The sequence below is a fragment of the Filicampus tigris genome, chromosome 2 (genome assembly GCF_054856515.1).
Source record: "Filicampus tigris isolate MCC_2025a chromosome 2, RoL_Ftig_1.0, whole genome shotgun sequence".
In the NCBI taxonomy this organism is placed as follows: Eukaryota; Metazoa; Chordata; class Actinopteri; order Syngnathiformes; family Syngnathidae; genus Filicampus; species Filicampus tigris.
In genome coordinates, this window is record NC_141218.1 from 14,358,775 (window position 1) to 14,376,626 (window position 17,852).

General features: G+C 40.1%; 1 protein-coding gene and 3 non-coding genes across 4 annotated transcripts; all 4 read left to right on the plus strand.

The window, feature by feature from the left end:
* The first annotated feature begins 3 nt into the window (after positions 1–3).
* polr1a (RNA polymerase I subunit A) lies at positions 4–17,767 on the plus strand. The gene is made up of 37 exons (XM_086057243.1): positions 4–352; positions 633–741; positions 936–1,031; positions 1,180–1,329; positions 1,631–1,735; positions 1,884–1,969; positions 2,207–2,295; positions 2,572–2,649; positions 2,826–2,943; positions 3,029–3,170; positions 3,265–3,432; positions 4,041–4,163; positions 4,659–4,886; positions 5,040–5,147; positions 5,226–5,372; positions 5,932–6,123; positions 6,624–6,773; positions 6,883–7,066; positions 7,141–7,223; positions 7,561–7,719; positions 9,800–9,898; positions 10,024–10,176; positions 10,281–10,363; positions 10,437–10,602; positions 11,141–11,264; positions 11,358–11,458; positions 11,550–11,749; positions 12,002–12,169; positions 12,263–12,398; positions 12,525–12,685; positions 12,764–12,893; positions 12,991–13,098; positions 13,919–14,176; positions 14,374–14,574; positions 15,383–15,500; positions 15,574–15,738; positions 17,361–17,767. Exons 1-37 carry the CDS (start codon positions 276–278, stop codon positions 17,459–17,461), a joined length of 5,064 nt encoding a protein of 1,687 aa, XP_085913369.1. The 5' UTR covers positions 4–275; the 3' UTR covers positions 17,462–17,767.
* On the plus strand, positions 7,292–7,427 carry LOC147151519 (small nucleolar RNA SNORA5). Its single transcript, XR_015085971.1, has one exon. It is a non-coding gene; the product is annotated as a small nucleolar RNA SNORA5 (small nucleolar RNA).
* LOC147151520 (small nucleolar RNA SNORA5) lies at positions 8,605–8,737 on the plus strand. Its single transcript, XR_015085970.1, has one exon. It is a non-coding gene; the product is annotated as a small nucleolar RNA SNORA5 (small nucleolar RNA).
* LOC147151521 (small nucleolar RNA SNORA5) lies at positions 10,679–10,814 on the plus strand. The gene has a single exon (XR_015085969.1). It is a non-coding gene; the product is annotated as a small nucleolar RNA SNORA5 (small nucleolar RNA).
* Positions 17,768–17,852: the final 85 nt, after the last annotated feature.

The window sequence follows — 17,852 nt, forward strand, 5'->3', positions numbered from 1 at the left end:
GACTGATTTTTTTTTCTCCGAATATGGCGCCACTGTTGAAAATTTGACTTCAAATATATTATTTCTGTTTTTAATATATATTTTTGGTCGACTTAAAATCACACGTCTTAAATCTTAATCATATATATGCCGCCCCCCATCTACTTTGGAGAATGCATGGGTCCTATGAGGCACGTGGGCGAAAACAGTACCAAGACCTCATGGCGCGTGTGTTCAGAAAACCTCGCAATCATTTTCTAGTAGTAAACATTCCCAAGTCTTAATAATCATCAAATATGCTATTTAGAAAAGAACTGCCATGGCGGCGATTAGAGGGCATGTCTTTTGGCATCTACTCTGCCGAAGAGATACGGTGAGATTGTTAGCTTTTGGCTTCGTGCTAAAATTGAAGATCAAAAGTTGAATAAACTAAATACATTTTTAAATCTATTGAGCTTCCTTACAGCAATTGACTGACCCCTTTTAAAGGTGGACTACTACCTTATATTTAGGAAGGAACTGTCGCCACTTCCTTCGAAAGTCATATTTAAACGGTGCAATTTCTATTGCTATATCTATAGTGCCGCGAAATCAACAAGTACGGTAGCAGTTGCGTATGCTGTGAGTAAATTGGTTATTTTGATCTTGTCTAGGAAGTTGAGTGTAAAGACGATCACCAACTCAAGGTTGCTTGATGGTGTTGGAAATACGCTCCCGAATAGCCTGTATGACTTGGCCTTGGGACCTGCAGACAACAAAGAGGTAAATGTATATAAGAGGCAATGCATTTCCGATTATTTATAGCAAAGAAGCAATGTCATTCTCTATCCATCCATGGTTAATGACAAATGTTTAAATCAACCAAACTTGTGGGTATGATTGACAGTGGTAGTGGTGACAATTAAATTTGAAATATTGTGAGTGACGGAGATTATTGTGTTGTTTTGTCCCATCAGGCATGTTCAACTTGCTGCCAGGACTTCAACAACTGTCCAGGACACCTGGGACACATAGAGCTACCTCTTCCTGTTTACAGCCCACTATTTTTTGACGTAAGAGTCATGAATGCACACTGTTGTCACATGCACTTTTCGTTGGACTGGTTATCACTGTCAGTGCTGGGAATTATCCTGTAAAGATTCAATAAAATGTAACCTTTCTGTTTTCCACTTTTTTTGCTGTTGTTTTTCTCACGTATAGAAACTCTACTTGTTGATTCGTGGGTCATGTCTGACGTGCCACATGTTAACATGTCCACGGGCAGCCGTCCACCTGTTGTTGAACCAACTGAAATTACTGGACCATGGAGCCATGCGGCAAGTTTACCAGATAGAGGAAGTTCTCAGCCAGGTGAAGCTTCAGCTTACCATTTATAACGTATTATAACAACATACGGAATTTTACCTTCATAAATCACAATCAATAGGATACATTTTAAGTCTATACATACTGTACATCCTTACAGCCAAAACTAAACAACATAATGCATGGATTATTATTTGAATGTGTATTCTAATATGAATAAAGTTTTTGTTGGTGTAAAACAATTTATCCTAACATTTTTATACTACTGGTATTCTTCAAAAAAAGTTTGAAAAAGATTTATATTGGTTGGTGTGAGTGTTTTTCTTTTTGATTATGGTTATGCTAGTTTATGGAGGAGAATGGCAAAGCCACTGGTGACCATATTGCAGCGGTGCTAAAAGAGTTCACAGATTCAGTTGTTGTAACTGACAGCTCAGGAAACGGCAAACCGGTCAGTAAACACATTCACTCTCTAGATATTATGTTTATGTATTGTATTGGGTGAACATGTAAACATTGTGATAAATGTATATTTGCGTGATTAACAGCAATCTAATTTATCTATCTTTTTTTGATACACGTCTGTTCCCCCCCCCTAGATAAAACACCTTGTTGAAAGAAAAAACAGTTTGATAAATGATTTCTGGAGAATTCACATGAAAAGTCGGAAATGTCCCCACTGCAGGTAACACTATATCAAAGTTTTACCATACCCAACTTCAGTATTGGACAACTATTATAAGAGTATCAGAGTCCCATATTTCCCTTTTAATAATTTTCCTATTTAATAATGCATGACTTTGGTGGAGATGTTTTCCCTTCCAATTAAAACGAATGCTTATTTTCAATTGTCATTGTGTAGGGATTTGCGTTGCATTACTTAAATGTTAATAAAACTAAAGAACACTTTGTATGCAAACAGGAGCAAGCGGTTCACAATACGACGTGAGCACAACAGCAAGCTGATTGTCACAATGCCCTCTAATACGCAAACCATTCTCAAAACTGATGGTGAGTCTTTTTCGTTATTTTCGAATCATTTTTAGGTCCCGTGCAAATTGCTGTGTAATTTCTACCCACTTAATGTTGTGTGTGCAGTCAGATAAAACAATCAAAGTTGAAAGCCATATTTGATTTGCTTTTTTTCATGAATGTCAAGTGCTATAAACTGCCTGTCACCCTAAATCAGCAGAGATGTCTCCGACCCTCTGCCCTGAAATGGATAAGTGTCCCATAAAATGGATGACAGGAATATAGATACCAATATTTGGTTGTACTTTTTTGTAGGTCTGATGACTGGAGAAAAAGCGTACTTGACTGCCAGCACTGCTAGAGAACATACCAATGAACTGTGGAAGAATGAAGGTAAGGCAACAGTGTTTTTTGAGGGGGCTAAAACAGATTAATGCCGTTTGAATTAATTTCAATGTGTCAGTGATTGTTAAAATGCGTCCATGGCTTGCCATTCCACAAGACGAAGCCAATATAGATGTGAAATTGAATTGTTTTACCAATCTAAGCCATCTCTCTTTTCTTTCCAGGTTTCTTCTTGAAGTGTCTGTTTTCTGGGTTGGTCGACAACTCTGGATCAAATGAAGAGGAGAAAGGTGTCTCTCCGGATCTCTTCTTCCTGGATCTGATGGTGGTTCCGCCTTGCAGGTCCAACACAGCCACTTTAATGACAATCTGTGCATGGTTTTGCGTAAAGATGTGTGACCATGAATGAAGTCTTTCTTATCTTCAGGTATCGTCCAATAAATCGACTGGGTGACCAGATGTTTACCAACGGTCAGACGGTCAACATGCAAGCCGTCATGAAGGACAGTACAATCGTAAGAAAACTGCTTTCTCTCATGGCTGCTGAGAAAGGTACTCAGGAGGATGAGGTACGATTTCGTCAATGTGTTTGAATAAAAAAAATGGCCCTTTATTTTAATTGTTTTGACAAATATTCATTTTGCCTTTGTCTAATTTTTTCAGTCTCAGACAACGGAAGAGACAGACCAGTCTTTTCTCGCAGAGATACCTGGAATGACATTAACAGATAAACTTTACAACATGTGGATTCGCCTTCAGACCCACGTCAACATTGTCTTTGATAGTGACATGGACAAAATGATGTCAGAAAAGTACCCAGGAATCAGACAGGTACATTGTGAAAAAAAGTCAAACATCAGCTACCAAGTCTTAATACAAAATGTCTTAAGTCTGTAACTTAGAATAAAAAATAAGTAAATGGCCAACGCCACTATTTGAGGGATAGTAATATTTAATACAGTATAGATATCATCATATTTTATCATATTTTAATTTAGTCAAGAACAAAAATTATATTATCATTCACCCAAACACAGTCTGTCATAAGCACAATAACAAAAAGTGAAGTCAGATACACTTGTATGATCCTGTAAATCATGAATAAATCACAACAAAATTGTTATCGTAATAATAAATGTAATTGAGGTAACTAATAATTCCGTATTGGTTATAAAGCATACCCAATGTACCGGTAATCAAAACTCTAGAAGCACAGATCCGCTTCCCTTAACAATTTTATCTGTTATATTTTTAATTGTTAATGACTAATTTTGATAATTAACTTCATAATTAGAACTTTATTTTTCTCAGGTGAACATATTTTATGTTGCAGTGCTTTCCTATAACCGTAGAAGAAGAGTGGGCTGACGACAGCATAATTTCACATTTTTTACATGACATTCCTGATGATTTACTGGCACGTTTTTTTTCCTTTGTAGATCCTGGAGAAAAAGGATGGATTGTTCCGTAAACACATGATGGGCAAAAGAGTTGATTATGCTGCAAGATCTGTCATCTGTCCAGATATGTACATCGGAACCAATGAGATAGGGATTCCAATGGTATGCTTGAGTTTTTTAAAATGTATCCCCATAAGTACCTATGTAGTATATGCACCTTTGGTGGAAATTAGTCACAAATAGTTAGTTTTCCTACAGTTGAGTTTCTCCATGACTGTCAATATTGGTCAACGGTAAATTTTAATCACAGATGGTTTCATGTGTCCCTAAAAGTATTTTTGACGCGGATATCAAAATGGTCTTTTTTTCTCGCACATCAGGTTTTTGAGATTTTTTTGTTGTTGTTTTTGACTTGTAAAAGTGTGCACAATACCGATTTTGCCATGTGTTGTAATTTATCACTATGACGTTTCAGAAAAAAAAATTCCACATGTTGCTGCACCTAACCCTTAATTCATAAATTACTGTATAGTTATTATGAAGACCTGATGTGCTAGAGGAAAAAAATCAGCGCAAACATTTTTGAAAAGTTTGCTTGCATCTCTGATTAGAAAAATGTAGTGCAAATTTCTTGACCAATTTGCCATGTTTGTGCAGGTTTTTGCCACAAAGCTGACCTACCCACAGCCAGTCACGCCGTGGAACGTGAAGGAGCTTCGTCAGGCTGTCCTCAACGGGCCAAATGCCCACCCCGGTGCTACGATGGTCATTAGCGAGGATGGCAGGAGAACCATCTTGTCTCCAAGCAACTTTACACAAAGAGAAGCGGTTGCTAAGCAGCTGCTGACGCCTTGTCCAGGTCCACACAAGATGCCGATGAAAATCGTGAGTCAGTGTGAAGGAATTCCTATGGTTACTCTCATTGTGTTGGACAATCTGCTACATGGACATGACTTTACTTGGACATAAAATTAAACATTCTGTGTATGCTGTCATGACTTAGTCAAGTGGTGTTATTGTCTGTCTTTGTTTCTCAAGGTGAACCGTCATATTAAGAACGGAGATGTTTTGTTGTTGAACAGACAGCCAACCTTGCACAGACCGTCAATTCAGGCTCACTGTGCACGCATTTTGCCAGGAGAGAAGGTCTGTATAGCTATTTAGTTAACAGTTTCAATGACTATGAACCATATTTTAGATTGGTTTACTTGTTTTGTGCTACAGGTCCTGAGGCTCCACTATGCCAACTGCAAAGCTTACAATGCAGACTTTGATGGGGATGAGATGAATGCTCACTTCCCTCAGAGTGAGCTTGGTCGAGCTGAGGCCTACACATTAGTCAGCACCAACCAACAGTACCTTGTGCCAAAGGTAGATGAATACATGCATGTATACAATATACCTTAGCAGTTGTAAAAACCAGCAAATCAAACAGTTGTGCTCTAATGTGATTGATTTATAGTGCTGTGAAAAGGTATCCCCCCCTTCCTTTACCTCCTTCATATTCACCACACTTGAATGTTTCAGATAGTTTAGTTAACCTTGTAACCCTTTCCAGAATCGATAGATTTCAATCACTTTGACATTCTTTCTTCAAATTCATGATGAAATTCTTTTTCAGATCTTGTAGCCTACTTTGTGTGTGAGGTACTATTAAAGTGATTTCTTGATCTAGTGGCAATAAGGCCTGGGTGTAGCCAGTAAAACTTAATTCAGCTTTACCGAAAGCTGGTTAAATTAGAGTTGTATGTATGTTCACTTCTTCGATTGTCTTTGTGAGATGAAAATTGGCTTGATGATTAAAAAAAATTAAGTGTAATAAATGTGCAGCAAAAAAAACAAAAACAGGCATTAGGAAGAACCAAACAGTTTTTTTCCACAGCATTGTGTATTTATATACTTATCACTAGTTCGTTCTTTCTTTCATCAGGATGGAAAGCCTTTGGCTGGTCTTATTCAAGATCACATGGTTTCAGGTACACGCATGACAATCCGAGGCTGTTTCTTCACAAGAGATCAGTACACTGAACTTGTGTACAGAGGACTGACCGACAAACCAGGCAGAGTCAAACTGCTCCGACCTGCAATGCTCAAGCCACAGAAACTCTGGACAGGAAAGCAGGTAGTGTGACACCTGTGATCCTTGACTTTTTATTAAAGATTTCACCAAATTTCTCTGCAAAATCATCCTGAAATTAGAAGGTCAGAAAAAAAAAATCTATTTATTTTCTTCAAATTTAAGGTGATCAGACCCACAGGCATAATTAACCAATATGTAATAATAAATACAAAAGTGAACACGCCTGTTAAAATAAATTCTTTTTTTGTGCCAAGCGTTCCTTTCGAAATTGTGGCCCAAAATATTCAACTTTGGTTCCACCAAACCAAAATACTTGTAAGATCCTTTGCCTCGGGGATTTTTTTTCACATTTACCTGTGATATTTTTCTTAGCAAGTAAAGACTGATCTGTAAACTAAACTTTTATTTTCATTGGTCATGAGCCTAGGTAATCCGCCTCGCATTCTTACAGATTGCATAAACTTGTACAAAATTAGCCATAGTTAAATGGCTACGAAGTGGACATATAAAGCTGATGTAAGTAATGCCTTGGCCCTTTATAGGTGGTATCCACCCTCCTGCTCAATGTTATTCCCAAAAATGCTGTGCCTTTAAATCTGGTCGGGAAATCAAAAATCCCCAGCAAAGCATGGATCCAAGTTCCCCCACGAGCGACTCCAGGATATCAACCTGACACCATGTGTGACTCACAGGTACATACACACACACGCACGCACACCTTTTTGTTGGTTTCAGAAATGTAAGCATTGCATCAAGTCGTCAAATGAGATTTAACAATTCAAAATGTATCGTACTTCTTAGGTGGTGATCCGTCAGGGTGAGTTGTTAGTGGGCGTTCTGGACAAAGCTCACTACGGCTCATCTGCATATGGTCTGGTCCATTGTTGCTATGAACTTTATGGAGGGGAGACCAGCGGCAAACTGCTCAGCTGTCTGGCCAGACTCTTTACTGCTTACCTTCAGTTATATAGAGGATTCACTCTGGGTAAATGAAGTCATGTTTTCTTTTCCCACGGGGATATTTGAAAATATTTACCTCCAGTATGTGTTTTCTATTAGGCGTTGAGGACATTCTCGTGAAACCAAGTGCCAACAAAAAGAGGAAACGCATTATCCAAGAATCACTGAAAATTGGTACAAGAGTGAGTTCAAGCAGCTACTCCTCATCTTTCTTGTTTGCTTCAAAAGGTCAACATACATTTGGAAATACTGCAGCCTTGTCAAATTCAGTGTATCCTCATCAGTGGGTGCTACTGGCCAAAATGGCTGCAACAGTGAAAGCTGTAGTTTGTGGGCCCCATTGTGCTCCATCATGGCCACTGGGCAAGTATGTACTCCACACAAACAGTAAATGTGACAGCTGACCGCTTACGCTCTGAAGTCTAAGATGTGTTTCCAAGGATGGTAACAACATCGGGCCTTCCCTGAGAGTGGTTTCAATTCTGACGCGGTAACATTATGCTTCTTTCCATTTCTCAGGCCCTCCAGGCAGCATTCAACCTCCCCCCTGATGTGGATGAAGCAGAGGCCAAGAGCCGTTGGCAGGATGCTCATCTCGACCCAGACCAGCGAGATTTTAGCATGGCTGACCACAAATTTAAAGAAGTCGCCAACCAAGTAAACAATGATATTAACAAGGTAACATTTCTACTTTTATACTATATAGTGCTACCGCCACTATTTTTTCTTTTTCCTCTTGTTTAAGTTTGGCATTGTTACTTATCATCAGACTCAAAACAGAAGACTCTAAGACAGGGGTATCCAAATCCGGTCCTCGAGGGCCACTACCCTGATTCTTTTGATCAGGATCATTATTTGGCTTCTGCAGAGCTTGCTGATAAGATGATAAGTTGAATCAGGCGTGTTGGGGGAGGGAAACATCTAAAACATGAAGGATGGTGGACCTTGAGAACCGGATTTAAGATAAGATAAGATAAGAATGCCTTTATTGATCCCACAGTGGGGAAATTTTCATTGTTACAGTAGCAAAGATATAGGTCACACAGGGGCGGCGGCATAATGTGGCCATTAATGTATAACATTGACGGCAAACATTTGGACCCGCTGGCTCTAAGAGTTCAAATTTTAGTTGATTTCTTAGGAATAACAGTATTTTAAAATTATTATACTGAATCCCTCAAGGGGAAATTCAACTTACACTCTGCTATTTGTACACTAGTGTACTCAAAAACAATTGGGCTTTCGGGTGAGATTTCAGGACAAACCGAAACTCCACTATCACCTCTATTTAAACTTCTGTAAACCTTGGATTCCACATTTCTAACTGTTCAGTGTTTTAGTAGTTTTTGCATGTCTTGCTGTTCTGTACAAGGAACTAAATGGACTCACTTGTGCAACAAGTATGGTATATTTTAAGGGTCTCAGATGGAAATTTGCAAAGTTGAACTTCTGATCAGTTAACAAGTCATCAGTGATACGATCTGTGTTGTCACACTAACATGGTCAGCAGTGCCACAGGTATGCGATCAAGGATGAGATCACAGCTTCCGCATTATAAACTATTGCAGCTTTGTCAAATTCAGTGCACCCTCAACAGTGGGTGCTACTGGCCAAAATGGCTGCTACATTAAAGTTGTTGCGCGTGTGCCCCACTGTGCTCTAACATGGTGGGGATAAATATGTGCTACACACAAACAGTAAATGCTACAGCTGGAATCCTATAGTAAGTGCACAGATATGGAGACCTTCACCACCTTTTCCTTGCTCTTAGTGGTTAAAAAGTTAGTGGAAGTTACCCATACTCTTCCAAGATAGCATAATCAACGGGGCTAGTAGTCGGCAACAATGTGTACCATATTATAGTAGTCTGCAATGTAGAAGAAATACAGTGATGAACCAAACACTGCAGCGAATAGCAAAAATCTAATTACAAAAAAATTATTGACAACTCTCCCCCAAAAGGGGTTTCTAATTTTGTATAGATGTCACAAGATGACGGCAATGCACTTAACACTAGGAGTAGTTATGTTAACCAAATTTTTCTTTACAATATTATGTTGTATGCGCCCCCACTAGTCTAAACACGGCACTTTGATTACAATTTGGTTTGTGGAATATGAGTTAAGCAGTTAAGCTTTTTATCCATCTCGGCACGGCCATTTTTTCACTTGCTGTCAACTGAAAATGACATCACAGTTGATCAGGGCTCAGGCAACAACCAATAACAGCTCACCTGTTTTCTTAAACTGAGCCATGATTGGTTGTTACTTGAGCCCTGAGCAACTGTGATGTCATTTTCAGTCAAGAGCAAGTGACAAAATGGCCGCCCCTGACATGGATAAAAACATGTAGATTTTGCTGCTTAATTCGTATTCGTCAAGCACAATATCAATCAGAATGTCAAGATTAGACTAGTTGCAAAGAAAATGTTTGGGTTGACTTTACCTTTAAACCAAAGAGGATCATATAGCATCAACATCATGCATTTACAATGTACACAATCATGAACTGTAATGGTTTAATTGTTGCTCTGTTATATTTGCATTGGCATTATGAACCCATGATACATAAATGGCATTTTCAGTCAATAATGGAGGATATTTCCCCCCCCCCCCCCCCCCCCCCACCCAATATACTTGTGACGTTGCAAATGACAAGCTGCAAATATTTGCAGGCTCTTCGTAATCGCCAAACTCACTTTAAAATGTGTATTGCAGAAGTCCGTAATTCCAATTGGTCTATCTTGTCTCTTTTGTAGGTGTGTATGCCAGTTGGCCTTCACACCTCTTTCCCAGACAACAACCTCCAACTGATGGTCCAGTCAGGTGCCAAGGGTTCCACCGTCAACACCATGCAGGTAAATTTCCCAACTCTTCCCCTCACGATGAGACTGAAATTCATTAGACTTTCACTGTCTTAATATTCATATCACCTTGTAAACGGTTGAGCCTGCAAGCTTCATTATTTGTGTGCATGTGTCAGATCTCGTGTCTACTAGGTCAGATTGAGTTAGAGGGTCGTAGACCTCCGCTCATGCCGTCTGGGAAATCATTACCCTGTTTCCAGCCATATGACCCAGCGCCCGGTGCTGGGGGTTTTGTTTCTGGAAGGTTCCTCACAGGCATCAAACCACAGGTGTGTGTTTGTATCCAAGCTTAGATTTTTACTAAAGATTGGATGAATTCCTGCAGGCTAAGCATTAAATCTTACTGTTAACTTTGTGGTCATGTTACCATCAGGAATTTTTCTTCCATTGTATGGCTGGCAGAGAAGGACTTGTGGATACTGCTGTAAAAACTTCCAGATCAGGATACCTGCAGAGGTAAATCAACCCTTGAGAGGCAGAAAAGGGGAAAAAAATAGATTCCACTATTCTTCCTTTTTTTACTTTGTAGGTGCGTTATAAAGCATCTGGAGGGTTTGGTGGTACAATATGATCTGACAGTGCGGGACAGTGATGGATCTGTAGTCCAATTCCTGTATGGTGAAGATGGGCTTGATATCCCTAAGACGCAGTTCCTGCAGCCAAGGCAGTTTCCCTTCATAGAGGACAACTTTGAGGTGAGCCTGCAGATGTTGCAAATAAGCCATACTCAAATGATAATTTTCTGACAGCACTAGATGAGCATTGAAAAACGGCAGCCTTGTCAAATTCAGTGCATCCTCTTCGGTGTGTGTCACTGGCCAAAATGGCTGCCACAGTGAAAGTGTAGTAGATGGGCCCCACTGTGCTATAATATGGCCTTTGGGGATAAATTATACTACACACAGATTTCGTAGCTATTAAATCATTGTTATCCATTGTTAATGATGTAATGTGAGGTGTTATCATATTGTTTTAATGTGTTTGCATAATTTAGGTATTACCTAATGCGGGTGCTTAATAGACATGTAGTTGTACATTATGTAAATTAGCATTCCATCTGCTCAGGGTGAAGCTAAAGTCGGGAAGTAATTTTTTTCATTTTCATGTACGTGAAACAGCAGTTATGGTGTAAATTCCTCAAAATGTTGAAAAACCACACCTGGATTAAGCAATTACTGGGAACCTTTGTATAATTGAAACATACTGGTAGTAAACATTTTGCTGTTGCTGTAGGTGATAAGGAAGTCCCAAGGCTTGGATGAGGTGTTAGCACGGTTGGACCCTCAAGGTGCCAGTCAACATTTTTCAGCCATACAACGCTGGAAAGCAAAGAGAGAGGTGGCTTGTCCTCGCAGAGGTACATAATTTATGTCCACATTTCAAATGTGACTTGTTTTCCTTCATATCATTACCGACCACAGTCATCCTATTTTATTGTAACCTGTTATAGGAGCATTCCTATTATTTTCCCAAAAGAAGATGGCCAAACTGAAGCAGACTGAACAAGGCGCAATGCAAAATGTGTGTGGCAGAGATGCAGCTGTTCTGAAGGTATTGCTGTCATATTTATTTATTTTTTTGTTAACACCTCAAATGGGTTCAAATTCACACATTTTCATCGGCACTGCTTATCTTTCCCCAGCTGATAGAACAGTGGCGTGCTCTTGATAAAGCTGGACAATCAAAATACACAAAAAAGTCCTCCCGCTGCCCTGAGCCCAGCCTTGGCATGTTTAGGCCCGATGTAAGCTTTGGATCTGTTTCTGAAAGCTTCCACGACATCACCGAGAAGTACTTGCAGAATCGAGACACAATGAGTCAGCATGGCTTGGATTCGGACAGGTGAATGACAGTGATAATGAGCAGTCTTGTGATAAGAATTATGGACACGGCATCTTTTGTCGTGTATATATACATAGAAGGAGTCAAGAATTGAAATTGCTCAACCTTTTCATAATGTACATTTAAATACTTACTCACTTGACCTTGGCAGGGGTCTGTGCCAAAGCATACTTCTTGTTTTGGTCTCAGTACCCTTGTTCGGCAAACATTGTCATTACTATGATGATTATTATTGCTGCTATTTGTTTGCAGACTTCGACAACTGTTGCATTACAAGTGGCAACGGTCACTGTGTGATCCAGGGGAAGCGGTGGGTCTGCTGGCTGCTCAGTCCATTGGTGAGCCCTCCACCCAAATGACCCTCAACACCTTCCACTTTGCTGGCAGGGGAGAGATGAACGTCACATTGGGAATACCTCGGTAATGTCAATTTCAAGATGCTGTGACCGCGATTGCAGTCAATGTATGCATTAAAAGAAAAGTGGATAATGATTATCTTTGGCTGTGTCACAGACTCAGAGAGATCCTGATGGTGGCCAGCTCCAACATCAAGACTCCCATGATGAGTGTTCCAGTGCTGAACAGCAAGAAGGCCTTAAAGAGAGCTCAGAAGCTCCGCAGAAACCTTACCAGGGTCTGCTTGGCTGAGGTAAGAATGGATGCTCTTGTTTGTTTTTGGACAACCTGACATCCTTCTGTTTATTTTCCATTCATCTGTTGTTCTCCTGTCCCTTTGTATTTTCTCATGTACTTTGTGGACTGTGTGCGAGGGCAGGTATTGCACAAAGTCGATGTGGTCGAGACACTGCGAATTGAGAGTCTCCCTCAGTCAAAGATGCGGACATTTAAAATTACTTTCAACTTTCTTCATCCTGACCGTTACACTGAAGATAAACAGCTCTCACCCCAGAAAATCCTCCACTACATGGAAACTAGGTTAACCATTAACATCGTACCATCGAAGACACTGATGATTCAAACCACCTAACCCTGTTGTAATGACTCTTTCCTCAGATTTTTTGAACTCCTTTTTAAAGCCATTGAAAAACGGAGCGCCAAGCTGGCATCCATTGCTGTGGAGACCAGGAAGGCCACCCTCAGGGATAAAGACAATGATGGCAAGGAATTTGCTGACACAGCAGGGGTAAAGCTTGACATATATATTAATAATCTGTGTTTCATGTTTTTTATTTCTACTTCTTGTTCTTCTGTTCTTCATGTTACCACATTTCTATTGTCAGGGGGATGGTGGGGAGGAAGAGCCAGAGAAAGAAATAGTTGATGACCAGGCGAATGAAGGTGACGCTGACGCATCAGATGTCAAGAGAAAAGACAAACAGGAAGAGGAAGTAAGAGGATGAATGGACAGATGTATCGCACTATATTGTAGTGTTGTAAAATATTTCTGGAGGAAAAATATCATTCTTGAAGGAGCCTTCATCAATCTTCGACTGTAACACTCAGTTCAACGAATAATCCAGTGATCCTTCCCATCAAGAAAACCCATCCATCCACCCATTATCCTAACCTATCCTCACAAGGGTCGCGGGCGGGCTGGAGCCTGTCCCAGCCGTCATCGGGCAGTAGGCAGGGTACACCCTGAACTGGTTGCCAGCCAATCGCAGAGCACACAGCAATAAACAAACACACACGTTCACAATCACACCTAGGGGCAATTTAGAGTGATCAATTAACCTACCATGCATGTTTTTGGAATCTGGGAGGAAATCGGAGTACCCGGAGAAAACCCACGCAGGCACGGGGAGAACATGCAAACTCCACACATGAAGGCCGAGGCCGGAACCCATGACCTCAGCACTGTGAGGCGGACATACTAACCAGTCGACTGCTGTGCCGCCCAAGAAAATCCATATTTTAAAAAGAAATACTGTATAGATCTAAAATCGACATTATTACGTGGATATCATTTTCAGTCGAGAGAAGTGACAAAATGGCCGCCCCCGTTGATTGCTAAAAACGGGTGAATTTTGTTACTTAACTCATATTCCACAAACACAATATTAATCAGAATGCTGTGTTTCCACTAATGGGCCTGCGTAGAACATTCTTAAAAAATATATGTTTGGCTTGACTTCCACTTTAAGGAGAGTATTTGCCACTTATCACCTGTACTGGACCTGCAATCAGCTCTGCTCTCCTCCTCTGTAGGTCGATTATGACAGCGAAGAGGAAGGTGAGGATCAGGACGATGTGGAGGAGGAAGAGGAGGCGGAAGAGAATGTGGAGATGAGCGCGGAAGAGTCCCATATGGAGCCCACGGGCGTGAAATTGCAGACGAAAAAGAAACAAGCAAAAAGTGGGGGCGGAGAAGAGTCTATTGATCAGATGAGAGTGAACGTTGTTCTGAATTCCCACCCATCAATAGAGGGCTACTGCTATGACCTCAAGCATGAACTGTGGTGTGAAGTAAGTTTTCATGAAATTAACGCAGTCTTGCATTTGTTATTATGCTTTTTTTCTGCATTCTTTAATCTTCTGTTAGAGCCTCTTCCATTTATAACTGGAGGCCTCCGTACAAATGTTCTCGGTTCTAAGTGTCACTAAAACGAATTCACCCATCAAGTAATTAAACCTACAGTATTCGATATCACCCTTGTTGACAGGTGGACCTGGCTTTGCCAGTGAGCAATTTACACTTCGACCTGACGTCAGTTGTGTCAACAGTGGCGCAGAACGCCATCATCATGGAAACCAGGGGCCTGACGCGATGCCTTCTGAGTGAGACCACAACTAAGACGGGAGAAAAAGAGATGGTTCTCAACACAGAGGGCATCAACATGCACAAAATGTTTGAGCACAGTGATGTACGTGGACAGTGTCCTCATTTTGAATAATTGATTTTTGATGTATATCTAATTGAGTGCACTGTTTACAAAGCAACCAGACAAATCTGTTGAGCAGGCATCCTGGTGAAAGGGCGTGTGCAACGCTGCAATAATAAATACAAATCCACTTTTTTTTTCCTCTACTGATATTGAATGACTTTTTAGCGTAAGCATTGCGGTTAGCCACCAAGTATGACACTGTCAAGGCACTTACATTCGTTGACGAATCAGTTTTGAAGTCTGCATTGACTCTGTACATGTTGTGCAGAGCGGGCTTACTTTGTGCATGGGAATCACTTGTCGCGGTAAATCCATATTTCATGTTGGTCTTCTGGTACAGTTTGTGAAATGTACCTTTCTTTTTCTTCTTGGGCATAGATTCTTGTGTTGACTTCTCGCTGGGCCTTTTCCCTATTGCAAAGAAACTATCCAAATATGTCTGTTTATTTGACTAATTTTACTAGCTTATGCGTTTAATATTGCGACGGAGACAACATGACATGCATCAAGAGACAGTCATAGATGGATGTAACGGAGAGAATACAAATTTTTCAGCCTCTGATAATGGCTAAACCGGAAGTACTGGGGTTTTTTTCGGGTTTTTTTTTTCATTAGTGCGGCCTGCTCCTAAGTGAACCGGTGGTTCGGGACCTCTGATTTAAGTCATCCTCTGTTGTTCTGATTAATCTTTTTTTTTGTTTTATAATTGTTGGCAACATACAATTAATATTCCTAAAATCTCATCAATGTCTTATATGATAATCTTTGTAACTGTATTATCCACCAGATCCTGGATGTCAACAGGCTGTATTCCAACGAGGTCCATGCCATGGCGAACACCTACGGGATTGAAGTGGCTCTCAAAGTCATAGAGAAAGAAATCAAAGATGTCTTTGCAGTTTATGGTATACATACATACTGCAAAAACCCTGACAAGTTCAGAACCACTCTGCTCACTATTTTTCTGTCTTCCTCTAGGTATCGAGGTGGACCCCAGACATTTGTCACTCGTTGCAGACTATATGTGTTTTGAGGGGGTGTATAAGCCACTGAACCGCCATGCCATTTCGTCCAACTCCTCCCCGCTGCAGCAGATGACTTTTGAGACCAGCTACAAATTCCTCAAACAGGCTACCATGCTGGGTAAGCATCTGATGATACAAATGAGAACGAACATGCCGTGAATATTCATTACATACGCAGGGTGCTTTCACATTAGCAAAAATGTGCTTTGTATGATTCCAAATATACTCTAGATGCGTTTCTGTTGTGGTGGGAAGGTGTTCCAACGCAGTAGGCAAATGCAAAAATTAGGTTTGACTCTAAACGCCATCATGATCACAATGTGTGGCATGTCTGCGGTCAGAATGTTGTCAGATTATTTCTCATGACGCCCTCGCAAAACGCCCTGTGCCAGCCATACGTGTGCATAATTCTTCATGTTGTGTATTTAGATGCACTTCACACACCACTTGGACACCATTTGTTTTCTGTTTACATCCATGAAACAATGAAAACAATGATATAGCAGTATTTTGTGGTGACCATATTTACCAACCCATCTGTGGATTCGAACCAGCAAATGTTAACTAGAAGTGGTGTGAAAGTGCACTGCAAAGTCAAAGAAAATGCTATGTGGGTGTTTTTTCCTATGACTTATTCCTCATGACACAATAGTTAGTGTGGGAACACAGGTAACATGAAATAATGTAGAAAGTATCATTAGTTCAAATACTTTTAAACAATTAAATCATAGCTGTGTACAGTATATTATGTGTTGAACTGAGAAAAGATCTCTAGTACAATATTTTTATGACAGCTCTCATTTTATGATAAAAGTATTTGGACAAAATGTCTGAACTGGAAAAACAAGCTAAAAGACAAAAAACAATACATGTAGTCGATGGGACAAAGGAATTTTATATTCTGACACAAGTCAAGCCAGAGCCAGCTGAGGCACCAGTGAACTAATAGGCTGCTTGGGGGTCCTCAAAAAATGTGATCATTTTTACAGGGGAAGTCAACCCCAAAATTTTCTTTACAATACTATGTTCTATGCGCTTCCACTAGTCAAAAGACGGCATTCTGATTAATATTGTGTTTGTGGAATGTGAGTTAAACAGCAAAATCCACTTGTTTTTGTCCATGTCAGGGGGTGGCCATTTCGCCACTTTCTGCCAACTGAAAATGACATCACAGTTGCTCAGGGCTCAGGTAATGACCAATCATGGCTCAGCTTCAGAAAACAGGTGATTGATTGTTTACTACCTGAGCCCTGAGCGACTGATGGACAAAAACGGCTGGATTTTGCTGTTTAACTCACATTCCACAAGCTCAATATTAATCAGAATGCCGTGTTTTGACGAGTAGAGGCTCATAGAACATATTTTTGTAAATACATTTTTGGGTTGACTTCCACTTCAAAACACATCAAAGAAATGAACAAGGTGACACAATCATCAAAATCCTACGTATATACAAGTGTCACACTTGTATCCGTAGAAGTCAAGCACTGGTGTGAGGCTGTGATCACTCAAATTCTGCTTAGGGTAACATAAAGAGTTCAGCAGTAGCAGTACAGTAAACTGAAAATTCAAGTAAATAGAGTGAAACTGAAGGAAAGTCAGAGTTGGTGGATTCCTGGCTCAATATGACAGCCCAACTTAGATTTTGAAAAGGGCAAAATGCAGAGGACTACAACATTGAATTTGTTTAAACAGTGGGAGTTTGTTGTCATCATATGCTCTTGGCTTTTTATTTTTCAGGCTCTTGTGATCAGCTAGTGTCACCATCAGCTTGCCTGGTGGTGGGGAAAGTTGTCAAAGGAGGAACAGGACTTTTTGAGCTCAAACAACCTCTGCAGTAGAAGGGACGCCAGGTTGTGCAATCATTGTACACATTTTGGAGAATCATGCTTTTAATTGCACAGTGACAGTACTCACGCTCAGGTTGCATGGAGAAAAAAAAACTGTTATTGACATCACAAAGTACATGAGACAAGGGTATCATGACATGTATGGATTAAACTAATGAATAAATAATTATAAATATTAAATCATTCGCCTGAATCACTAGATAAGGTGAGTTTGTACAGCACAGTTTCTACTCAAGATTGTGTTCTGACAGATAATGTTGGCTATAATTAAATGTTGAAACTACATCATGCTTTAAATACAGTGTCTTGAACTTTTTTCTTAATCTCAAAGTATTTGTGAAATAGTTGTATTTAACTTTTAGGGACTGTATATATTTGCATT

What these genes read in the sequence shown, in the direction of transcription:
- polr1a (XM_086057243.1), top strand. Translation starts at nt 276, where the DNA reads ATGCTATTTAGAAAAGAACTGCCATGGCGGCGATTAGAGGGCATGTCT. An exon ending in ACAGCCCACTATTTTTTGAC is followed by an intron (nt 1,032 to 1,179) that starts GTAAGAGTCATG and finishes TCTCACGTATAG; the next exon opens with AAACTCTACTTGTTGATTCG. An exon ending in TCACAGGCATCAAACCACAG is followed by an intron (nt 10,177 to 10,280) that starts GTGTGTGTTTGT and finishes TGTTACCATCAG; the next exon opens with GAATTTTTCTTCCATTGTAT.